We start from the raw sequence: 26,302 nt of genomic DNA, 5'->3' as shown, positions 1-26,302 counted from the left end.
GTTCATGTGACAACTAACCAATCAGTTTCATCGTTTCCCATAACAACCTTGAAAGTTCAGCTAAGATGAAGGAACTGCTGATCATAGCTGTATATGGATTGCCATTTTGAAATAAATTTAGTAGCAGAGCTACTGCAAGCGATTTTTGGTGCAGCAAATCCATTTATCCTTTGCTGAAATTTCCTTGTCTTCATGGAGAGAGCACGTCATGGTTGCTTAGCAACGGCAGACACCCCAGGGGCGCAACTGCCCAAGTGCTTTGGAAAAAAGGAGAAAGTGGCGCGACTAGCATTTTCCAGGCGTTTTTAGGCGTGATATGTGAACGGCCCCTAACGCGTTTTCGAAACCCGAGCCAACACAGACCTACTTTTTATTTTATCCTTACTTCAGCCGCTACGGGTGATCATACCAATAACTTGTAATCTTTACAAGAATATCAGAGTCATGCAATGAGCAAGTCAGTCTGCGTTTATTAGACACTTAATATCATCAGATCAGTTTGTACTTTTAGAATCCCCGAATCAGCTGCGTTTGTTCCATCACATCTGCAGCAGAGACCTGAACCAGGAAGTTGGTCACCAGATCACACGGTAACCAGTTAAACCATAACACCGGAGAGCGCCAGGTGCTCGTGCATCACAGTTGTGCTGCCGTGGTACAGCATGTCGTTTTTTCAAAGGGAACAAATGGCCATTTTATTTGGCCTCTGTTTGAAGTATTCGCATACTTTTGATAACAGTGGTCTCTGTTTTTGTGATAAAATGCAACTTTCTCCATTCCCAGTATGCCATTACGTAAGATGTAAACAGTGTGAGGCGTCGACGCATTTCACGCACATCGATGACACGTCGTTGCAGCACTAATGGACAGGATACCATACATACGTTTTCAATGGAGGGACTGAGAGCTCTCGGACTAAATCTAAAATATCTTAAACTGTGTTGATGAACGGAGGTATTACAGGTTTGGAACGACATGAGGGTGAGTCCTTAATGACATAATTTTCATTTTGGATGAATTAACCCTTTAAAATGTATACAAATAGGAAACGTAAAAAAGTAATGGTAATATTTCACAATATACTGTTTTTACAGTATTTCTGATCAAAAGGATTGTGATATTCTTGGTGTCTAGCTTTATAATTTAAACCATTGTTTGTATTTATACGCAATTCTATCATTTTAGATTCAATTATTTACATTTTCATAACAATGGATTACCATTGCAAATACAGTACAATATTATTTTTACCATATTTTATTTTATATACATTTTTTCTGTCTAGTGTTAAGCTCCCAGCCTATTACATTAGTTAGTAGCTTCGACATTACCAGTGCAAAATGATTTAAGCTGTTGTGGTGCTGCTTAGTTTTTTTTAGTTTTCAGCTGTATTCACTGTTGGTGTCTCTATGTTGGAGAAAAACAAGGGAAAAGATGTAGGTGTCTTAATGCAAGAATGAAAATGGCTAAAGTTCATCAACCCCGTTCCCAATGACCAGTGTGGCGTGAAGCAAGGTGTGTGTATGTGTGTGTGGGTTTGCTTGCAGGCTTCCTACCATGTGCCGCGTGAATGCTCTGTGTGACTAAAACCGGTCTCTGTGTGTGAGCGTATACGCCTCTTTGTGTGAGTGTGTGCCTGTGTGTGGCCAGCTTGCTTTGTTGCTTCCTGACCCTGCATCTGTGAGGTTTATATAACTGGGCCGGTCTGTCAGGCAGAGCGTCCAACCAGCACTGTAACCTGACACCTGACCACCTCCTGCTGTATGTCTGCATCTGTGTGCTTGCGCCCCCCATCTGTGTGCGGAAGTGGCTTGTACCTTTTTTTTCCTTCACCTAATTCAGCTTAGTAGCCTATGCATGTGCGTTTGTTTCTGTTGTCTGTCACCAGCCAACTCGCGTCGTTTAACCAATCTGACAGCTCTGTTTCTCCTAGAGCACTCATCTAAGGTCAGAATTGAATGACAGGTGACGTCAAGAGAAAAGCCGTCAGGTTCACAGATCTGGGGAGGGACATGAGGGGTTAAAGGTAAACAGGAAGGGATTCTGGTAGCATTTCTATAGATAGGCGGACTTTGGCATGCAGCGGAAGGGGAGGGAGGACAGGAAAGGAAGAGGGAGGACGTCGAGAGAGGGAGGGGTTAGTCGAGCCATTAAAAAAAGCATGTGGGAAGTTTGCCAGGCCAAACTACACAGTAGGTCTCAATCTAAAGCCTTCTTTTACTTTGTTGTTCTCACTTTGCATGTGTTTGTAAGCGTGTGGTGTACGTGCGGAGTTCACTTCAGTCGGAATATTAACACGCTTAGACTTTGGGACTGGTAACTGTGTGAGTTTATGTGTGTGTGTGTGTGTGTGTGTCTGTGAGCTAGCCGGCCATTTTCTCAGCTCTTGCGAGGGGGGGGGGGGGGGGGGGGGGGGGGGGGTTAGAGGAATGTCAGAAGTTCAGGGCGATGACACTGTATGATCTCCAGACGGACATTTTTAACCCTTCACAACCAAACACACAGGACACACAGGGAGCTTAACAGGTGTGGGATGTCGTATTTGTGCTGGGAAATGCTTGTTTCAGCTTTCTAGAGCAGTTGTGTCTGCTGTTTGTAAGAGAAGTGTTTTATTTGGTCACTGTTGGTTTTATTCGTTTTTGGGCTGGAGATGGCCAATGGTTTTTGATTGGCTGGGAGGTTAGGGCTGCTGGTTTCTGATTGGTCAGTAGAGCGACCATCACCATGTTTTTTTTTTTTTTTTACAAAAAGAAAATGGATTTTATTTCACAGCCATGTTCTCATTAAAATCACAAAGTGTTATTTCTAGATAGAAATTAATGTTTTAATGTTCTTAAACACAATAATAATAATCTAAATACTATATTTCCTTTATTCATTTACCCCTTTTTGCTCCATTTCTTTAAATTACTGTCGTGAAATGAAATGTCTTGATACTTCCTTTAGTAGGGCCGTTTGATTAGCGCAGTGTGGTAAATGAAGATGGAATCACAGAATCCAGTCATAAAATTGGATTTTATATATTATAATGTGATATGCCATGGGATTTGGGATATTTAGGATCAATAAATAAAAAGCAGGGTTTTACATTTAATCAAATTGCAGTATGAAATAGTGTATATGAATATTAAAGTGTAAAAAAATAGAAATTCTGCTTGTTCTGTGTAAATGAGTGAAGCAGTTTTGTCCACTAAACATACGTAAACATTTGTGGTGCTCATGAGCATTTCATTTATTTAATACAAAATTATTGTTATATTATATACAAACAGAAACCCAAAGGCTTTCATGCCAACCCATCAAAATAAAAGTTTGATTTAACTTGAAGTAATTTTGGCAAACAATATATTACGTGTGGAACAATACAATTTACATCTCAAAGTAATAATGATAATAATAAACTATAGTTTAATATGATCAGTAAATCTCAATTGTGCTGCACAGTTTGTCAAAAACTAAAGGAATTGTTACATTTGAAATATGAAATTGTTAATGTTTTATGCATTCATTTGATTACCACAGTTTTTCATAATAAATTTATAATGAATTAATTTAAACAGACAACAAAGAATATCTGAAAAGAAAAGAAAAGAAAAGAAAAGAAAAGAAAAGAGATTGTAAAAATCTTAATACATTTTTAATTGTAAATGTTTTATAAATTGGGGGAGGTCTACAAAGCATAGTTGTTAATTATGGCTGTCCAGAATTCTTTCTCTGGTCACATACAAGAGTGTCAAACTTACTGGTTCCTCCTCTGTATTTGTTGTGTGTGTGCTTTAATTGGAGAATTAGCATTTTTGTGAATGGTTTTTCAGCCCACTTTTGCTCTAAATAAGGCATAGTTGAGGTTCCCCTCTGTGTGATTTTTTTTCTCTTTCTTGAAATCTATAATCCAATGCAACTGTCCATCTGTCTATCTATCTATTGCTCTGTCTAATGTTTTGAACACATTTTGAAAGAAATGGTCTGCTATTGTCAGATGCTGATCATAAAATAGTTAAACACAATACGATACATTGGCCTGGCCCATTTAATCTGTCTGCAGTTATTTTCTCCTTTTTTGTGTGTGTGTGTGTGTATACCTGCAGTGAGCAGTGAATCAGACTGAGGCTGAGGGTTGATGGTAATCGTCTGAGGCAGATTAGGTCAGCCAACAAAACTCTGAACTTGTTCTACCCACAAATGAGCACTGGATTCCAGTGTAAATTATGCTGTGGAAGTCTCTGCATTCTTCTTGATTGGTCATACATTGATTTAATAGTTAGTGTAAACTTAAAGGGATAGTTCATCCAAAAATGAAAATTTTGTCATTAATGACTCACCCTCATGTCGTTCCAAACCCGTAAGACCTCCGTTCATCTTCGGAACACAGTTTAACCCTCTGGAGTCTAAGGGTATTTTTGGGGCCTGGAGAAGTTTTGTCATGCACTGACATTTGTGCTTTTTTCAGTTTCTTCTAAACATCTAAATGGCTAAAGTCTAATCTCACTGTAATCAGTATAAACAGGGCTATAATAATATGTGAGCAGCATGTATGTATGCGTTTTTGAGAAAAAAAAAGTTATGCTTGGTTAGTGAAAAACTAAAAATGTTAAATCACTTGAATAAGGCAATAAAACACATACAGAACATTGGTTCCTGGGACTTTTGAGAACTGGAGCTTGTAGCCTAGAATTTTTATTTTTAAATTATGTGAAAATCATCTTGTTTACTCACTCACAGAAAACAATATATTGATTTAAATTTTCTAAGACACTTTTTGTTGGTAAAAGTCATATGCGAGTAGGCGTCAACTATCATGAATATCATTGTGATTTACACCTGAGAAGACAAAGGCCTGCATAATGAGCTGCATAATGAGCCTTTCAGTCAGATGTGTCACTGAGAGGGAGGAGTTACAAGAAAGAATGTGAGGACAAAATAAATGTATATAATTTTATGTTTGCAGTTTATTTAGAATACATTTAATTATCCCACAACATAATTTAATATCCACTTGCGAGTGCAGATAAAGTTTATTAGAAACAAAGTTGACTTTCAAACTGATTTTTTTGCATCATTTTTCCAGTCACACAATCATTCAGAAATCCAAATACAAAAAAAACATTTATTGTTATTATTATCATTATTATTATTAATGTTGAAAAGAGATTATAATATTTTATTTTATTTTATATTTTTAGGGGGGGGGGGGGATAAAATGAAAGAACAGCATTGTTTGTTACATTTGTTACAGTTACATTTATATATTATCAAGCTTTTGAATGGTATAGTATTGTATATTTTTATTGAAGCTTCATAATTTTTCACTTATTTATACATTTAGTCAGGAATTATAGTTTGGAAAAAGTCTAACTTGTAAAATGTTTACACGTTATGCTGAAACTATAGTACAAGTTTAAATAAAAATAAGACTTCCTCATGTTTATGATCTCTGCTGAATAAAGCGCTTCATTCTTTTTTTCTGAGGAAATCCAAATTTCAAATCCTCAACCACATCACATCTTTTTGGGGTGAATTATGTCTTATTCCTCTCATCGCGAAGCAAACCATAAAATAAAAAAAAAACTTTAACAGTCTGGCTGCGTTGCCTTCTGTTGTGTGGGCGTGTTCAAGGCGTGCGCTTCAGTGAAACATTAGAATCTGAATAGAGCGTTCAGCGCAGGGGCGTGGTCACATTAAAAAATAATGAAGGGAGACATACAAAACGGACATCGAGTTTGTAAATGAAGATCAGCGCAGACAAAGGCTGCAGACAGCACACCTTGTTTGTTATCTTTTTTTTTTATTAATGCACAAACTTTTGTTGTTATTATATAAAAAGTACACCCTTTACAGATTCGATTGATGTATTGCTCTTATCTGTACGATCAAAACTGAAATTGTAATTTAAGTTCTTTTCTGGGTTATCAGGAGAAAATTCCTCATAACGCGTATACATGTTAGATTCCAGAGTGTTAAGATATTTTAGATTTAGTCTGTGAGCTCTCAGTCCCTCCATTGAAGCTGTGTGTACGGTATACTGTCCATGTCCAGAAAGGTAATAAAAACATAATCAAAGTAGACCATGTGACATCAGAGGGTCAGTTAGAATTTGTTGAAGCATCGAAAATACATTTTGGTCTAAAAATAACAAAAACTATGACTTTATTCAGCATTGTCTTCTCTTCTGGGTCTGTTGTGAGTGCATTCAAGTGTTGTGCTATCTGGTTCATGAAAGAATCACTCAATTTAACTGGTTCTTCTTGAACCAGTTCACCAAATCGAACTGAATCATTTTAAACGGTCCATGTCTCCAATACGCATGAATCCACAAATGACTTAAGCTGTTAACTTTTTTAACGTGGCTGACACTCCCTCTGAGTTAAAATAAACCAATATCCCGGAGTAATTAATGTACTGAAACAGTACACTGACTGAACTGCTGTGAAGAGAGAACTGAAGATGAGCACCGAGCCGAGCCAGATAACAAACGAAAGATCAACTCGTTCTCGAGTCAAGAACCGTTTCTGTCAGACGCGTCCAATTCGAGAACCGAGGAGCTGATACTGCGCATGTGTGATTCAGTGTGAAGCAGACCGACACACAGAGCGTCTGAACTGAACTGATTATTTTTGTGATTGATTCTGAACTGATTATGTGCTAATGTTATGAGAGCGAGTAAACCAAAGGCTTGTATCAAGGGCAATCATCGGCAATGACGTCATTACGCCGAGCGCGAAAGAACCCGGTGAACCGTTTTTTTCAACCGGTTTAATGAATCCAACTGTCCGAAAGAACTGAACTTCCCATCACTACTGTTGATCCGAAAACCGATGCAACCGGTTCTTGACTCGAGAACAAGTCAATATTTCATTTGTTATCTGGCTCGGCTCGGTGTTCATCTTCAGTTCTCTCTTCACAGCAGTTCATATTCCGGGATATTTCTTTTATTTTAACTCAGAGGGTGTGTCAGCCACATTAAAAAAGTTCACAGTTTAAGTAATTTGTGGATTTATGCGTATTGGAGAAGCAAACAGTTTCAAACGATTCAGTTCAATTTGGTGAACTGGTTCAAGAAGAACCGGTTAAATCAAATGATTAATTTACGAACCGGATATCACAACACTTGAACGTGCTCACAACAGACCCGGAAGAGAAGACAATGCTGAATAAAGTTGTAGTTTTTGCTATTTTTGGACCAAAATGTATTTTCGATGCTTCAACAAATTCTAACTGACCCTCTGATGTCACATGGACTACTTTAATGATTTTTTTTTATTACCTTTCTGGACAGGGACAGTATACCATACATATGTTTTCAATGGAGGGACAGAAAGCTCTCAGACTAAATCTAAAATATCTTAAACTGTGTTCTGAAGATGAACGCAGGTCTAAACGGGTTTGGAGTGACACGAGGACGAGTCATTAATGACATAATTTAAAATTTTCTGTGAAGTATCCCTTATAAAAGGTATTGTTTACCCAGATATTTGCATCAGCTGTCAAAACACCAATATTGATTGACCACTAATATGTTATATCAGTTATCATTCATAATGTGTATAAAACTGTAAACTGATATAATATATACTAATATATAAAACTAATTACTTTATTCTTTGACTGGAATATGATATTTTTTGGTTAAATAATTACAGTAGATGTGTTTGCATGTGGTGTCACGGTAGGGTTTAGATGAAACACAAAGAGAGGGTGGATCCAAGTGCAGGTAAGGGATTTATTTAAACGGAAGGGTAAATACAAAATAAACAGTCATGAGAGACAAACAAAAACCAAAAGAGGGAACCGGATGAAACGGGGAACTCAGAAGAACAAGAAGGTAGAGGAAGTCTCGGGGAACGAGAGCATGAGACACAAAGGGTAAGGACTCCATGATGACAACAGAGAAAGACAGCTCTATATAGGGAAACTAATGACAGAGTATTGTCAACACCTGTGCGATTCTAATTGGAGTGCAATTACTGTGAAGACACAACCAGACTAGCGGAATTAAAGTGCCTATGGTGAAGTGCCTAAGGGGAAGTGAGCTCACTAGGGAACACCCAGGAAAACAAAGACTGGCAGCGTGACATTACCCCCTCCCCTACGGAGCAGCTACCAGATGCTCCACCTAAACCCAGGAAAACCCCAACAGAAAAAGAGGCAGGAGGGAGGTGGAACGGCGGCGGACCAGGGGGAGGGACGGAGGGACAGAAAACAGGGACAGGAGCAACCAGGAGAAATGGAAAGGTGCAACACAAAACAAGGAGTCCAGGAGGGAGGCGGACAGGTGGAGGCTCAGGGGGAGGGAAGGAGGGCCAGACTAAACTAAAAGGAACAGACAGAAACAGAACTCAAAAAACACAAAACATAAGTCCACGAAGGACATGTTGAGGCGTCCACCAGGACGGAGCAGATGACCACCACAGCCGTGTGGTCAAGGCCAGAGCCCTCCAGGGCGGAGCGGAAGACCACCACGGCCTTGTGGTCAAAGTCAAAGCCCTCCAGGGCGGAGCGGAAGACCACCACGTCTTTGTGGTCGAGGCCGGAGTCCACCAGGGCGGAGCAGAAGACCACCACGTCCTCATGGTCACCGCCAGAGTCCCCCAGAGCGGAGCGGACGACCACCACGTCCTCGTGGTCACCGCCCGAGTCCCCCAGGGCGGAGCGGACGACCACCACGTCCTCGTGGTCACCGCCCGAGTCCCCCAGGGTGGAGCGGACGACCACCACGTCCTCGTGGTCACCGCCAGAGTCCCCCAAGGCGGAGCAGAAGACCACCACGGCCTTGTGGTCACCGCCTCGGGAACTGCATCGGGCACCGCCTCGGGAACTGCATCGGGCACCGCCTCGGGAACTGCATCGGGCACCGCCTCGAGCACCGCCTCGGGAACCGCATCGGGCACCGCCTCGGGAACCGCATCGGGCACCGCCTCGGGAACAGCATCGGGCACCTCCTCGGGAACAGCCTCGGGCACCTCCTCGGGAACAGCCTCGGGCACCTCCTCGGGAACAGCCTCGGGCACCGCATCGGGCACCGCCTCGGGAACCGCATCGGGCACCGCCTCGGGAACAGCATCGGGCACCTCCTCGGGAACAGCCTCGGGCACCTCCTCGGGAACAGCCTCGGGCACCTCCTCGGGAACAGCCTCGGGCACCGCATCGGGCACCGCCTCGGGAACTGCATCGGGCACCGCCTCGGGAACTGCATCGGGCACCGCCTCGGGAACTGCATCGGGCACCGCCTCGGGAACAGCATCGAGCACCGCCTCGGGAACAGCATCGAGCACCGCCTCGGGAACAGCATCGGGCACCGCCTCGGGAACTGCATCGGGCACCGCCTCGGGAACTGCATCGGGCACCGCCTCGGGAACTGCATCGGGCACCGCCTCGGCCTCCGGAACAGCAGCGGGCATCGCATCGGGAACGGCCTCGGCCACCGCCTCGGCCTCCGGAACAGCAACGGGAACCGCATCGGGAACGGCCTCGGCCACCGCCTCGGCCTCCAGAACAGCAGCGGGCACCGCCTCGGCCTCCAGAACCGCAGCGGGCACCGCATCGGGAACAGCCTCAGCCACCGCCTCCGAAACAGCAGCGGGCACCGCATCGGGAATGGCCTCATGGATGGCAGCGGCCCGCTCGGGAACGTTCTCCGGGTCCTGAGGAACAGTAGCTGCCTGTCTCCTCCTCCGCCCTCTACGATGGAGAGTCGGTGGCGTTGAGTCGGCCATCTTGTGCTGTGGTGCTGGGCTGGCAGCCATCCTGGGCTGTGGCGCTAGGCTGGCGGCCATCTTGGGCTGTGGCGCTAGGCTGGCGGCCATCCTGGGCTGTGTCGCTAGGCTGGCGGCCATCTTGGGCTGTGGCGCTAGGCTGGCGGCCATCTTGGGTTGTGGCGCTAGGCTGGCAGCCACCTTGGGCTGTGGCGCTAGGCTGGCGGCCATCTTAGGCTGTGGCGCTAGGCTGGCGGCCATCTTGTGCTGTGGGGCTGAGTTGGCAGCAATCTTGTGCTGTGGGACTGAGCTGGCGGCCATCTTGTGCTGTGGCGCTGAGCTGGCGGCCATTTGGTGCCGCTGTACAGGACTGGCGGCCATCTGGTACCACGGCGCTGGCTCAGCCGATCTGCATTTCCCCTCTCCTCTCGGGACATCTTGGGGAAATGGCCGCCCCCATCCAAATCTCGGATCGATGGGAGGCCACAGTGGCGATCGCTGCCGGACATCCTCTCGACCGCTTGCTCCGGAGCGACCTCCCCTGGTCCCCCGGAACACCACTAGGCGAGAGCCCTCAAAACCATTACGCTTGCTGGCTGATGAGTACATGGCAGCAGACATACCGCTGGATCCTTGATTATGGAGTCCTTCTGTCACGGTAGGGTTTAGATGAAACACAAAGAGAGGGTGGATCCAAGTGCAGGTAAGGGATTTATTTAAACGGAAGGGTAAATACAAAATAAACAGTCATGAGAGACAAACAAAAACCAAAAGAGGGAACCGGATGAAACGGGGAACTCAGAAGAACAAGAAGGTAGAGGAAGTCTCGGGGAACGAGAGCATGAGACACAAAGGGTAAGGACTCCATGATGACAACAGAGAAAGACAGCTCTATATAGGGAAACTAATGACAGAGTATTGTCAACACCTGTGCGATTCTAATTGGAGTGCAATTACTGTGAAGACACAACCAGACTAGCGGAATTAAAGTGCCTATGGTGAAGTGCCTAAGGGGAAGTGAGCTCACTAGGGAACACCCAGGAAAACAAAGACTGGCAGCGTGACATGTGGCTGTTCTGTCTTTTGAGACTGAATAATGAAGAATTTGTCAGTGTAGGTATCTGTATGGAAAATATGTTTGAGCATACCTGGATCACTGTACCACAATACTGAATGTATATGCTCATTTGTGAGTGTATGTGCTTTGTGTGTGTGTGTGTGTGTGTTCTGTATGGGTCATTAATAGCCGTCATGTTTAATAGGTTCAGGAAACCATTGCTACACATCAGGTCTCCCCTCATTAATCCTCTCTCTCTCTCTCCCTCCCTCCCTCCAGCTCTATCTGCTGTAGTCCACATTAGTCTGCAGTCTAGTCCTAACTATGGACTCTAAACTCTCTCTCTCGTCCTGACAGTGTAATTCATTTTCCCCTAGGCAGGACACAGATTTTGGGTTGTGGGTTGCTTTTGTTGAGGAACTGTTAAACATACAGAAGATGTACGTTATCAATAGGAAAAGGACCTGACTTTTGTAAATTTTTCTTGACTGTGTGAAAGCTTCCTTCATGATGTTGGGATTTTGTGAGTATTTGTTAGGATGTTGCTATTAATGCCAAGGTGTTTGGAGTATTTTTAGCATGTGGCTATATGGGTTTAAGGGAACCAAAACCCCATATGAAATCAGACTGAATACAATGATTGGCCAAACATAGAGAAAACTTAGAAAACTTAAATTATTGATTGCTATAAGTATGTGAAGAGACTTTCAACCAGTACAAGAAAAATGTTTCTGGAAAAAAAATGTAAATAGCTGTAATTAGTGGTGCTGATGGAGAGAATGTAACATTCAAAAGTCTAGTTACACTTTTGGGCTGTTTGATTGACTTAATTTGATTTTTAAGTTTGGCTTTGAAGTATTATCTAATGATATTTGGGAGAAAACGAATATCCCTAGTTTGAGGTCAATGCATATTGCTCCAATTTAAAAAAACACACCACACTCAAGTCCATGATATTTTGGTAGTTAGATGTTACTTTGAAGATCCTTTCAATATACAACTGTTCAAAAGTTTGGGGTCTTTTTTTTATTTTTTTTTTATGAAAAACATGAAACTGAAGTCTATTTAGAATAAATTGATTTATTTTGAACTCTATTTCCATGAAAGAATCCCGAACAATAATGTATTGTGTTTTCCACAAAATTATTTAGCTGCACAGCTGTTTTCAGCATTGATAATAATATTAATTTGTTTCTTAAGCATCAAATGAGCATATTTGATTTCTGAAGGATAATGTGAAGACTGGAAAAGTGGCGACTGAAAAATCAGCTTTGCCAGCAAAGGAATAAATTATATTTTAAAATCTATTAAAATAGAAAACAGTTCTCCTAAATTGTAAAAAAAATTCACAATATTGCTCTATTTTTGAACAAAAAAAAAATAAAATCGTATTCTTTTTTATGGTAGTGTAAGTCTTTTGTTGTTGTTTTTTCAACATTTTATCATTTTTTAAGCAAGAAAATTACTAAGCTTGCCTAAGCAAGCACTACTAGTTAGTGGTTGAGCGATATTTGTTTTTTGACAGCCAATACTGATACCAATATCATGGAAAGCAGGGGGGTCGATAGCTGATATAAAGCAAAGCCAATATGATTTTTCTTAAATTATTATTATTCATATTTAAGAAATTTGAAATAATTTGACAATGGATTAAAACAATTAATGTGTAAACGAAACATGCTTATACTTTAGATGACAAGGACTCAGTATTCTGGGTTTGTGTGCACTGGGAATCAGGGTAACCCTCATTTTACATACAGCACAAAGTGAAAATGACATGAATATGAAAGTGGACAAATGCATAAAGCACAGTATAATCTGAAATCACGAGTCTATAGTTTAAAGCATTTCGTTCACACGGACTGACCATCATGCTGAGAAAACGTGAAAGCTTTGTGAAATTAAGTGTTCATTCATTAGTCCCTCTCAGCGCAGTCAAAATAAAAGTCCTGCCTCAAACACATCCGATATTATAAAAAAAAAAAAGATATATCAGCCGATATATCGGTCGACCACTACTACTACTAACAAGCTGCTTTTTCAGTTGTCATGAGAATTTAAATCAGTCAGGACAGGAGTGATGCATCTGTAAGTACAGCTGCTTTTTTTCATTTGAAAATTTGTCTTAGAGCTGTAGGAAAAAAAATAAAAAAAATATATATATATTTTTGATCACCATAATATATTTGTGTTGTTTTGAAGGGAAATCAGCAGAATTCCTTGAAATGGATTTAAAGCTGAGAGCAGAGAGAACTGCACTTTTATTAGGATCTAAGATGTAATTGATTTATACAGAATGTTTAATAAAAACACATGGAAGGAGCTGTCTACAGCCTTCTGCATGCACTGATAAGATGATGACATTTTAGTCTTTGTGACTGCTTGGGTATCTGAAATAGTTACAGGCAAGGGCATTGGTCATATTCCATGAGACTGTAGCTCCTTCCTTGTTGAAAGGAGCACAATTTGTCATGATTGCACTACGATCAGTAAGTTCATATTCACTTTAGTGTATTTCTTCCACATTGGCTTAAGCATTCCCCAAACTTACAGGCTTGGAATATCCTTGAAAATATCCTCCTAATATAGGAGGTCTGAAGGTGGGCAGCTTTGTGAATTAGCTACACAGATGGAGAACTGAAGGAATAGAGATCTTTCTCTCCCTCTCTCTTTCTCTGCAGAGCTGAACTCCTCCCAATGTTTTGGTACTGCTATTTCATTTTATTTACATATTAACCGTTTGGTTGCCATGGTGTAGAGGTGGTTTGTGTCATGTGAATTCCAGAGCATGTGCATATTTCTCTTTTCGCCCCTTGCAGCATACAAGCACACTCTTTTCTTTGCTTTCTCTTCCACTCACACGTTTGTCATCATAGGTTATTCTGTCTTTAAGGCATGTTCATGTACATAAGCATAAGTTGCACAGAAAGTTAACGAAATACCAAACATTGTTACTATATGCATCCTTGTCAGAAACCTTTTAGGAATGTAGAAATAACATTTTGACATTACCACATCCTCTTCGCAACTTACAAGTTTATTTAAAATTGTGTGTGGGTGTGTATGTGTGTGTGTGTGGGTGGGTGGCAGGACTGTTGTTATAGCCTGAATCATTCAAAATGGCACTATTTAAGATGTGAAATATACACATATATATTTTTTTTGTATATTTATTTATTAAGATTATTTTGAAGTCTTATATATATATTATCTTAAATATATTATTTATTTGATTTTTTTATTATTATATAATTTTTATTATATACATTTTTGCATGCAAGTAGAGGTAGGGCATATCATCATAAGAGGTAGGCCTGTTTATCAAGGTCTTGTTTTTGAGTTGTTTCCACCAGTCCAGACTTCAAGGCCTTGTTATCGCTCTCTTTTCTCTCTGTCTCTGTTTTGTTATCTCTCTTTCTCTCTGCGTGTCACACAAAGCCTGTTTCTACTGCTAAAAACATTTTATTGTTGCTAGCACTGGCAGAAGAGAAACATGCACATGCATGAACAGAAACAGCCACTCTACAGTATGTGCCACCTAGTGAGAAGGAGTGTTTTAGATGACTTTCAGATCTCATGTATTGTCTAGTCTTAATTTAACCTTGCAGAAGTTGATCTAACTATAGTCTGAAGGCTTGGCCTAGTCACAGCTAATCACGGTGCTACTAGCTACATAAGACGCTTAAGCGAAGATGACCAACTTTTGGGCATGATTTCAGATTGGAATAGTGACAAAACCCATGTGGTTTTATGCCTGACATATTATTTGGGGTGTCTTTTTAATACACTTTTTTACCTCCTATGTATCTGCTTTTCACAGTGCAGACATTTGCTTTCATTTTTTGCTGTGTATGTGTGTGTGGGCACAAGTGGTTTGTTGCAGTGCACATGCAAGTTGCACATGGCCAATGTGTCACACTTTGGGAAAGTCAGGGCACGACCTCGTTTCCACTTGAGGATCTGTTGTCACTTCCTGTGAGTCAATCCGGCAGCACATGAACACATGCCACCTGCCCCATCTTCTGTATATGTGTGTGCGATTGCATAGATGATGATTGAATTGCTGACATGATGACATATTTACAATTTTAATTGTGATTTGTTTCACTTATTTATACCAAAACAAAGTTATATATGTGTAGGTGTATGAACGTCCTTAAACTCTTGAGCGTTTTGTGCCTGGTTAGATTCAGCAAGTAGAGAAATTCAGTATTTTGGGGGTTAAATTGTGAAAGTTAAAGTAATAACAGCTAGCACCCTCTGCTGGACCTCCTGTTTCACAATGAGCTAAAGAGAGAGAGAGAGAGAGAGAGAGAGAGAGAGAATGAACGAGCAAGGGAGAGAGAGAAAAACGAGTCTGGATTTTAACGACATCTCTAATATACATGCTGATGCGTTTTGCTGCTTTGTGCTTTCATTTCTCTCCGCTTCGTCCACATCTCCTGCTCACCGCACACACCTCAGCCTGAGAGAGCGGAGGGGAACGAGGGAAAAGGAAGGGAAAAAAACAAGTGAAAATAAGGAAAACAAGCTACAGAGCCTCCAACTGAGCCAGTACAAAAAACCTTTTGTGTTAGCAATCCTACCTTCGTCTGGGATGTGAAAGGAGGAAGAGGAACGAGAAGTCTTGCCGGTCTATGCGCGTGTGTGTGTACACAGGAAAGGGCGAGAAAACGACAGCTGGGAGAGATCGGGCACAGTTGTTCTCGGACGGACAGTCGGAGGGAATCGATGAGAAAGGGAGAGCGAGAGAGGGAGGGAAAAGAATAGACCGAGTTCAGCGGAGTCCAGCAGAATGCGAGAATCCCGCACCAGTGTGGCTGCTTCATCTGTCTCTTCCTCATTCCCTTGTTTTCCTTGAAGTGTGGCTCCATGCAGCCCGGACAGGGAAGAAGGAGGAGGTGAACAGGGCTTCTTCAGCCACGGACCTGCCAGGGGAGGGAGGGAGAGAGAGAGAGAGAGAGAGAGAGAGAAACGGTGAAAGGGCAAGGCTTTTGTTGGTGGTTGGAGAGAGGGAAGAGGGGGAAGAAGAAAAGAAAAAACATGTCTACGGTGAACAGGCCGAGAGGACGGGTGAGTGAGAGAGTGAGCGAGCAAGCGAGTGAGTGAGTGTGTGTGTTTGTGTGTGGGGGGTGGAGAGAGGTGGAGGAGGAGGAGGAGGAGGAGGAGGGTGGGGGAGGGGCGGCAGGAACTGAACAGCTACAGGCTCATGCGGCAGGCTACACAATTGCCGCCATCTTGTGCTAACTGCTTCTCTCCATTTCTTATTATTTTGTTTGTGTGCTAACAGGGAATGCTATGTTAGCTAGCTTTTATCACTCATTCTTTTCTGGCTCTGTCTGTGCTGCTTCCTGTTTCGTTTTCATCTGTTTTCATTCAGCGGGGCGCTGTAGGATGTGCCACATGTGTGCATCAGGCATTGTGTGGCAGTGCCGCCTGCACGTTTCTGCTTCAACAACGTTTCATTATAAGCAGAGATGGTGATGTCCTGAGAGAGGAGAGAGATTGAAACCGCTGCGATGCTGGCAGGCTGTAATTTCAGTTATTTATAGACAAATGTGTCACATAGATGTAGAGCTCACGGCTTGCTGCATTTCCCCCTCGCTCACGTCATGTTCTCTCGATTACTCATTTTCTCATATATACTCTCCCGCCTTCCCCCTATAGCTTTCCACCATCTCTCCATTCCTGCTGATTTTCCCCTTCGTGCCTCAAATGGATCAGTGTGAATATTTCACAAGAGTTCTGCTCTCTGGCTCGTGTTTAGCCACCAAATGAGTTAGTGTTTGTAACCCACTCGCTTCTCTCTTTATTCCACTCTTTCCAGATAATTCCCTTTATTTAGCCATCAGGAAAGCACATACTGAGTGTTCTTGTTTTATGTCTGTATAGCTTTATTGGCATGACTGGAACCTAATAAAATAAAAGATAAGATCTCTTCCTTTATGGGTCCAAACTCTCCAAGTGAGTTCAAACTTTCCAAGTGAGAAAGAAAGCGAGAAATGGAGGGAAAAGGGAAATTGTATGTCAGTGAAACAGGCATGAATAATAAAGCTGACATGTCCAGACCTGCTATATGACCGTGCTGTGAATTATACGTGACTGTCTTTTTATCTCATGGGGTGAGGGGTGGATAATGTGAATAGACGGTCTCTTAAGTTGAAGATTGTGTCTCCTGACCTTTGACCTGTGTGTGATGTCATTCTGATGAACTGTGACTTATTAACACCCCTATTGATATTTATGTTTAAGTAAATATAATGATACCTTATGTTTACTTTAGATTTTTAAACTAGTAATATATCTTTGTATATGTGTGTGTGTGTGTGTGTGTGTGTGTGTGTGTGTGTGTGTGTGCAAGCCTATGCAGTCGTCCAAACCATTTTTTTTACTTCCCCTATAGCTGGTTGGGCACATGAATAGAGAGCAGTGGATATTATGAAACCCAGGCATTAGGAACATTGATGATTCAGCAGTTCAAAGATTGAGCATTTCCCATGTTGTCATCCTGTATGTGTGGGTGGGCTCAGGCTAACCATGCTGCACTGCTTGAACTTCAAGCAGATGAGATGGGATCTCTGAGAATTTGTATCTTGGACCTCCTCTTATGTTTAGTCTGCTGGCAAGGTCATTGAGTAACTAGTGTACTTATTAAATTCCCAAATAGTATTGAGCTGGGTAAAGAATGGCCCTTAACACTTGATCTGTATTTGAGCTCATGTAAGCACAAGTGTCTCTACTTCCTGACAGGCCTCACTGAAAAAGGTGTCGTGAGAAATCACACCTGTCTCAGTAAGAGCTCTGTAACTGTAAAGAATCAGGGGAGTAAGATGTTTAAGACAATCAGCAAACTAGACAATTAGAAATGTTATGTACCACTCAGTTTTTCCCCCCATTTCAAATATATGAACTAACTGACCCTGAAAAAAAAAAATTGTGCAAAGATCAATTTAAGTGGTTCCGGAAAGCATTTATGTTTGTACGAACACAATCTCTGGTCTCTTTTGTTCCACTTTAATTAAAATCAGCATGAATTGGAAATGTATCTAAAATCTCAGTGAATACAGTGATTTCATATTAGCTATTTGCTATTCGAACTTCTCGGACCATTTTGTCTGCCTAAACACAGCCCCTTTTTTACAATCTATTGCAAGCTTGTGTTCCTGTATCCAGTCAACAAAACCAATTAATAAAAACAACACAATGCAGAGAAAAAAAGTGTAAAATCTGCTTGTAAAATCAGTCTCTACTTTCTTTACATCATTTGCTTTAACATCTATCCGTTTACACTGTTGTCTTTTTGGCTTGTTTGTTTTTGTTTTCGAGCCAAGTTCAGGTTCACTCTGATAACAACAGATATTAGGCATTGTTTCTTTTTAAACCAGACATAATGTGCACTGCAAAAGCAAAGCTAATAAGCGACCCACGGTAGATGAGCAAAATTAGCCGCTATTGTGTGAAAAACTACCAGCATTTGGCTGGTGGCAGCTGTTAATTTCATACACCGCCTGGGAATGAATTTGCACATTCTGGTTTGTTGGCATCTTGTCGGTTTGTTGGAGGTCTGTGTTTTAGAGTGAGGATATTGTGCTTGCTCGAAGTTAGTAAAATGGTGGAAAAGTTAGCAAAACATCTTAAATTGCTGACAGGACCTTAGTAATCTTATGTGCAGAGTCGCTGTTTCACTGTACTGGCTTTGTCCCCCTTAATAAGAAACCTATTCAAGAATTGACATCAGCTTGAGTCTAAGTTTTCTAGGTCATGACTAGAGGAGGAATGTTATGGCTGTTGATTTCAGCTCATCGTTCTGTTTCTTGTCCAATAGTTCTCTAACATTGACCGTCAGACTAGTCTGCATGGCGTCATGGTATCTTAGTAGTGTTTTGTTCGTCAAGGGTTAAACATATGAAATTACGTGATTCTGAAATAGAATCCTATCTATGGGCTTCCTGTACAGTCATGCCTACTAATTCTAGATGAGTCCAGTCCTATGGAGGACATCGATATCTTGTTTGGGTGGTAATATCTTTCTTTTTTTTTTTCTCACAGCCTCCTAAGAACACTAATGGTCCCAACAGCCAGCCGCGGGTACTCAGCCCACTAGTGAAGAGCAGTTCTTCTTCCTCTTCATCGTCCTCATACATATCGGTGTCAGAGAAGCGGGTGCAGAAGCGGCAGCAACAGCAGATGGATTCGTCCCTTTCCGAAGATAAACAGCAGAAGGCCAATCGAATCATCTCTGAGGCCATCACCAAAGCACGAGAGAGGGGAGAGAAAAATATTCCACGCATCATGAGTCCCGACAGCTTCCCGTCTTCGTCGTCGCAGCACCGCAGACACAAGGCTGGTTCCTCCAAGTCCAGAGGCAAGGATAAAAGCTCCAAGAAGGCCCGGATTGTGATGTCATCCAAGCCCAAGCAAAAGGCTCAAATTGGGTAAGACCGCTGTAAACATTCTCCCCAAGCTAAAAGATGAGTGACATGCTATCTGCTTACAGATGTGGTCTTAACACGTGTTTGTGTGTTAAGTCTAAATAGGATGAGAATTGAGTTCTCCTAGAGATGCAGAGCGTGAGGAGCATTAACTGTCATGTAAAATGCTACTTCAGGCTAACAGCATTTAATTAAGCAATCAGGAATAAGAGACTGCAGCATTGTGAATACAGTCAAGAATAAAGGCCGTTGTTAGGCATAAAGTTTCCCATTTTTAAGAGCATCTGTGAACATTCAGCTAAAGCAGAAATGCCTGAACTTGTAACTATGAAGAGCCCAAAAGTATTGAGAATATATTTCAATGCACAATATTGTATGTCAACCATTTCTTTTGCATTAATTCCCAACTAGAGCAAATTCACCTCGGGCTAGTAAATAAACATGCAAATGTTGAGAGTTTATGTGCATATTAAGCATTTCCTGTCAGGTGTTCTTGAGTGCAACTTTTGCCAGAATATCTTTATGTGGGATATTGTAGCACTACAAAGATGGAAAGCACAGCAAAATGCTCTGTAAAACTGTGCCTCCGTTGAGTAAACATTTTAGTCTAACAAAGGTGTCGGCGTTTCTTTAGATGTTTTCAGATACATTTCATTCAACATCATGCTGATGATTCTGTCCTCAGCTGTTAGGAAGTCTAGAAGTGTGCTCAGAGCATGCAGGGAGAGTTCACTTTTTAACCAGTTACACAACTTTCTAGCAAACCTTTTTGAACCAAGGACTCCTTTTAATAACCCCACACTGTTTGCGGATATGAGAAACACTGCCCTAGCAGTTTTCTGTAGAAATGTTGGAGATTTGCGTAATCATTTTGAGTAATGATATGTTGAGTTAATGTCATGTCATTATTGTTTTTGGTTTTTCCATTATCTGAAAAGTATTCATTGAAAGTGATTATTTTCGCAATAAAGATTGATAGACATGTTTTTTTTGGACCGCTGATACCCCTTAAGGCCTTCTGGGTTTCCCTGGACCCCAGTTTGAAAATCCAAAAATAAGCAGCCTTTTTTTGTAGCCCACAAACATGGCAAATTAACAAACAAACACTGAACATACAGTAATGTGGTGTTCTCCCATTTTTGTTGTGGTTAATGATTCCTATACCAAATGTTACATGTACCTCCAGTGTAACACAGCAAGTGCTCACACAGACAGCCAGTTCTGGTGAATGTGAATAGATCATAACTCTCATCCAAACATGCAGAGCTTTATGACATCATGCTGTCATCTGATCTGTATTAATGGAGGACTGAATGAAAGAACATGACTTGAGATTTCTGGGTCATGTGCATCATGTGAAGGGCTCTGCAAACTTTGTGCCACCAAATATTGTCTCCAGCTGTACAGTTCAATCCAGATGCAGCCGTGTTCTTAAAAAGGCTGCGTGCTCTCTCATGGCCTGTTGGTGCGATTACAAAGCTGGCATGAATGTGTTTAACGTTTCCGCTGTGCTTGTAAAAGCAGTCTGTTGAATATCTTCAGTGACTTGTTCATCGTGCTTTATGGATTAGCAGTCTGACTGAACCAAATTCTTCAGCAGTAAAGGCAAGACAAACAGGACAGGTGTATGTTAAGCCTCAGTGCCTCACTGGATGATTTCTTTTCTTGTTTAACACACAGTTTCTTGGCTCTTTCACCTCTGTTGTATAGATTGCCATTTTTACCACATCTAGCAGAAGGAAGCATATGTTGATGGCTTTTAAATGCTGGTTTGCAGATACTTCAGAATGAAAGGGACATGTTTGCATATTGACATGGGAATAGGCTAAGTGGTCTCTTTCTCCCTGTAAAGTACTGCAAGTTACCTGTCTGGTTTGGCAAGCTTTTATTGAGCGTGTGTTAGTTTGTAAGTGTTGTCAACTGAATCTTGTCACCTAGCATCCCTCTGATGACATTCTAATGTGCTACGGTGTTGCTGGTCTGCTATAAGAGGCTGGTATTTATTAACAGTTGAGTATTACGTTGTAACTAGTGGTGTAATGACCACACGCAAGTCCACATTTAGGAATCCCAGTGTTGTTCAGCATTGTTGGGAACAACAAGTGTGAGTGTGGGTGTGGGTGATCAGGAAGACGTATAGACCCTGTCCCAAATGCTGGATGATCGGCTACATAAGCCAGGACCGATCTTTGTGGCACTAGTCAGGAAGGTCATAGCTTGCACAATTATTTATATCATTTTGTATGCACAATGCTTCTGTTCTGGAAGACGAAACATTGCTTTTTAAGTAAAAGTAAGTACATTTGCATGCTACGGCATTGGACAGGAAAGTGTTATGTCCTTTTTTGTATGTATGTGTGTATATAAAGGTTTGAGGTTGTAGTCAAGGTAGCAAATAAAAACAAACCTGAGCATATTGAGTATGCGATGAGCTCAAGAAGTCAAAACATAAACAGCAACCTTTTTGAAAAACTGCAGACAGTTGCAACAAACCTCCTTAAGTCAGAAAATTCCTCATCGAGGATCACCTTACCCGTCACTAACTATAGGTTTTCTTAAATGAAGAGATTTGTGGTAACTGGGTGCTGAATATTGATTTTCATATCATGGTAGAGATATGGAGGCAGAGTCATCTCTTAGATCTTGCTTTCATAAATAGCAGGGTTGATGTCTGCGGTGCAGTGCAAAGCCAGAAACCCACTGACCCGCTTTGAGCCAAACTGCACACTACAGCCAACAGCTGCCACAACAGCTTTAAATCAGACCATGTGATCTCTGAGAGAGATAGAGAGAGAGAGACTGCAGTCATATACACACACACACACACACACACACACTTATAACTGTACAGTCTGCCAGACACGTTATGGCTGTGACGATATATAGTCATGTATCAGAATTTTCCCCCTCATGGTATTGTATCAGTACTTTCATTGATATTTTTTATTTATTCATGTGTTTGTTCATTCAATTACACAAGAATCAGGTTGTTAAAAGTGCCAACTTGCTTTTCTTAGTGTGGTCAGATACGCTGTGCTGGGCAAAAGTGAAGAGAACCATGTGCAACCAAGACGGACTGAAACTGACCCCACAAATTCACCGACATACTGAGTTTCTGTCTCACGTTTAGCACCGTTTAAATCCAATTGTGATACATGTTTGATAAATGTTGTGTCATGACATGAGCTGCTGAGTGTTTGATGAAGAAGAATGGATACTGGATGTTTATATTGACATTATATTGAAAGAAAGAGATGAAAAAGATTTCGAAAAAATAAATATATGGTGGATTTTTCATCACAGGACTGATTTTAAACTCATTTTATGTGTATGTTTGTACAACCATGTGTTCGGAGGAGCTTTTAGGGAAAAGACTGAGTGTGTGCTTATGTGTAGCCTATGTTTCAACCCTGAAATATTAACACAGCCTTCTTCGTATGCCACAGAAGACCCTTCCACTGTCATCCATCGAGTGTGTGAGCATGCATTAATGTGTGTTTGGCTCTGATTCATATAGCTAAACACATACAATAACCCAACGCCAAATAACGGACGAACGTAAAGAGAGCGCTGGGAACGCACAAGTCAGCAATATTTCTTATTTATTGGCATGAAGTTTCATGCAGAATAACAAACAGCAACAGGAGTGAAACATTCTCGAAAAAAATTTAAGCAGAGTGGACTTACGATCGCACAGTTTGCATACCACTTTGTCCTTCTTCATATTTTGATTTTCAGTCCAAAACCCGAAGTGCTTCCATATCGAACTCAAGTTATTTGGGGTTATCACTCGTCTCTCATGTTGCAGAGGTTTATTGCCACTGTCCTCCATTTTCTTTGCAAAACACTAGATGCAGCGATTGAAACTGTGAAACTATAGGCACGTAAAATTGCTGGGTATTTTCTGTCTAGCTTTCACAACGCATACTGCACTTTCGGAGTTCTTTATTTTCTTTTTCTGCTTGTTTGTGAGTTTTGTTACATCTATATTTTTAATTCTTTAATTCTTTTAAAATTAATAGTGTACATATTTGGCTAAAACCGATTCCCTATTTTCGTTTTCGAAACTTTTTTTGGTTGGTCCTATGGATTGTGCAATCGATTTTCAAACGAAAAGTGAAAGCCCTATTTGTGAAAAAGTACAACTATTAAAATGATAGTTGATTTAAATCTAAATTACTAACTAAACGTTGACCAGCTGGGATTTGTGATTGTTGGTTTTGGTAAAACATTTTGATACATGTAATAATGTGAAATGATCAGTCAAATCAATAAGTGTACTCTAATTAACAGTAAGTGCAAATTTAGCATTTGAAGTTTTTTTTTTGTTTTTTTTTTTTTTTTTACTATTCTTTTTATCTCTCTCTTCAAAACAGAGTAAATAAAATGTTGGCCAGATTGGCCTGTTGACTGGTACCTTTTTTCAGCAATTCTAACACAATTACACGTGTTGTAAATCTAAGAATGATAAGAATGCAATGTAAGAATGACAGTCCTACTGATGTTTTTCATATATTTTGCCTTTGCATTCATAGCTTTATATTTTTATATTTAATATTTGTTACTCTAGAGTTTCAAGTGACAATAAATTTTTTTGTTCTTGATTCACCAACATAAAAATGTGAGGGACAAAATATTTACTCATTACAACCATTACAAATTTATTGGACAGGAAAACAAGTTGATCAACATTTTCGGGGTCCAGAGCAGAGCATTTTTTATTCACTATATGTCCAGCTGTTGAGAAGACGCGCTCCGACCGCACTAATGTCCCAGGGACACTCAGGTACAGCTGCGCAAGGTGGGGGTATTACTGCCAATTTTCCCCCACAGAAGCCAGTCGCTGTCAGCTTGCAATGGTCCTTTTCATAACTCAGAATCTCCTGTAACTAGATGCGCGAATGAGGCGAATTCACGTCTACCGTGTCGCGAGACCTCCAGACACGTTTCTTTACATTGACTTAAGATTGAAATCATTCGCGCCAGTCGCTCTATTCGTGTTTGGTGTGAAGGGAGCATAAGAGGTCGCTTTCGACGTCACTGGGTCTTATAGGCACGTAAAATTGCTGGTATTTTCTGTCTAGCTTTCACAACGCATACTGCACTTTCGGAATTCTTTATTGTCTTTTTCTGCTTGTTTGTGAGTTTTGTTACATCTATATGTTTTAATTGTTTAATTATTGTAAAATTAATAGTGTACATATTTGGTTAAAACCGATTCCCAATTTTCATTTTAGAAACTTTTTTTGGTTGGTCTGATGGATTGTGCAATTGATTTTCGAACTAAAAGTGACAGCCCTACAGTGCAGTGAAGACCAGCTCTCAGTCTCATGAGTGGAGCTTATGTGTCACTCACAGTACACAACATTACTGCTTCCACCCACAGCATCAGCTTCACTATGATCAGGTCACTAGGCAACCAGACAGTCATAGTGTTCCGGAAAAGAGTGAAGTGTAACATCATCCTGAGTGGAGTGCCCAGAATAACAGCACACAGCTGATGTCCTGAGAATCATGTCCTGTTCATCAGAGCTGTGTGCCCAGCACTGCGGAGAAATAGCAAAAGTGTGTTTTTAGTGTCCAGCATGAAAGATGAAATTCTGTGAAATCATTTGACTTTTAATGTTTTCATGTGTGCTGAAGGTTTGGCTTCATTAAAGGACATTTACAATGGAGTTAAGAGAAAATAGTGTTATGTAATATTTATACCAAACACTATATTGTTCAATATCATGTATATATTATTATTATTATTATTGTGTTATTAATATTTAAATTAGCTTAAATTTTAATATTTTCAGATTTTATTGTTTTAATATATATGTGTATATGTTTTTTTATATATATATATATATATATATATATTATTTTATTTTATAATTAACAAGAGCTACACTGCGAGATATGAAAGTTTCTGTGTTTATTGCGCCAGTTTTTATGTGTGGTGTCAGTTTTATTTGTGACCATATAAAAAAGCCATTTTACAGTTTTACTGCCTCTTAGAAACATTCTCGGGTTTCAAAATAAATGCAGAGGCATCGCAGTCAACAAAGCAGCCTTTTTGTGTGTTTCCATAAATGTTTTTTGAGTAATACTGGTTTCTTCTGATTGAATTCAAGTGGGTTTCGGTGTTAAAATAAGTCTCTCACTGTGTTCTCCTCTTTTACAGGAAAATTGTTATAAAGCTTGGAAAGAAAAAGCGAAAGAAGAGCGATTCCTCTGAAGAGCTGTCTGACAGTGACAGACCAACTCGACGATCTTCTAAAGATGATGATGATTCGGTGAGCTTTTTTTTTTTTTTTAATCTATTCTTGATATGCTTGGATAACACTTTTAGTCTTATATAAGCATCGAGCATGAAGAGTATTTGTAAGTGGTCATTTCTGGAGCTGGTGGCACGAAACATATTCCTGGACACTCGTGTTCGGAGGAGTTTTTAGTTTGGTCACATTGATCTGCACAGTGGTGCTTCCTGCAGCATGAGGAAGAGCTAGAGAGACTGAGATGACGGCCGTACCCTCAAATGAATTCCAGCTCTTTTTCTGAAATGACTAACCTCTCATCCCCCTCAACCCTTCCAGATATAATTATCATCTTTAAATACCCTTGTGTTAATTAAAGCAGTATTCTTTTGATGACTCAGTTAGGATGTCGGAGGTAAAGCCACAGCCATCTGCATTCTGGGAAACACTGAGGTCTCGTGGCGGGGCGGTTGGGTCTTTATTTGGTCATCCTGAGATATTCTCATCCTCTCCGTTTACTTTAACTCTTACACATTCAGGTCATGTTTTATTTGGGAGGACAGACTCACACTCATTCTATCCCTTTATCTCTCTCTATCGCTCTTGTCTCTCTCTCTCTCTCTGCTGTACTAATTTATTAAATGCCCCCTGATGGGCATCTCTGATTCGCTAAATGAAAGATAAAATTGTGCATTCGCAGGGGTTCTCCTTATCTCTTGGTCACCCAAAATGACATTAACATGGATCAAGAAGCCCCCTGGGGTAAATTCATCCCAACTGTAATATGATTTTTGCTAAAAATTGAAAATTAATTTTAGAATTTCTCTATTTATTTGAAAATGCAGTCATTAATGGAAAATCATTTGTAAATGTATACAT

The 26,302-nt window shown here is 40.9% G+C and overlaps 1 protein-coding gene across 11 annotated transcripts in view; it reads left to right on the top strand.

Moving 5' to 3' along the window:
- LOC128016856 (chromodomain-helicase-DNA-binding protein 9) overlaps positions 1–26,302 on the top strand; it is a 67,393-nt gene that overhangs the window by 15,528 nt on the left and 25,563 nt on the right. For 7 of the 11 annotated variants that reach the window (XM_052601699.1, XM_052601701.1, XM_052601700.1 and 4 more), the window contains 2 exons: positions 18,799–19,184; positions 25,351–25,462. In XM_052601699.1, coding sequence (XP_052457659.1) covers positions 18,799–19,184; positions 25,351–25,462 — 498 coding nt within the window. Of the gene's footprint in view, positions 1–2,034; positions 2,193–14,896; positions 15,823–18,798; positions 19,185–25,350; positions 25,463–26,302 lie in introns of those variants that run through there. The other 4 variants (XM_052601706.1, XM_052601705.1, XM_052601703.1 and 1 more) reach the window with 3 other exon arrangements.

The sequence above is a fragment of the Carassius gibelio genome, chromosome A7, assembly GCF_023724105.1.
Source record: "Carassius gibelio isolate Cgi1373 ecotype wild population from Czech Republic chromosome A7, carGib1.2-hapl.c, whole genome shotgun sequence".
In the NCBI taxonomy this organism is placed as follows: Eukaryota; Metazoa; Chordata; class Actinopteri; order Cypriniformes; family Cyprinidae; genus Carassius; species Carassius gibelio.
This window is presented reverse-complemented; position numbering and strand designations above follow the sequence as displayed.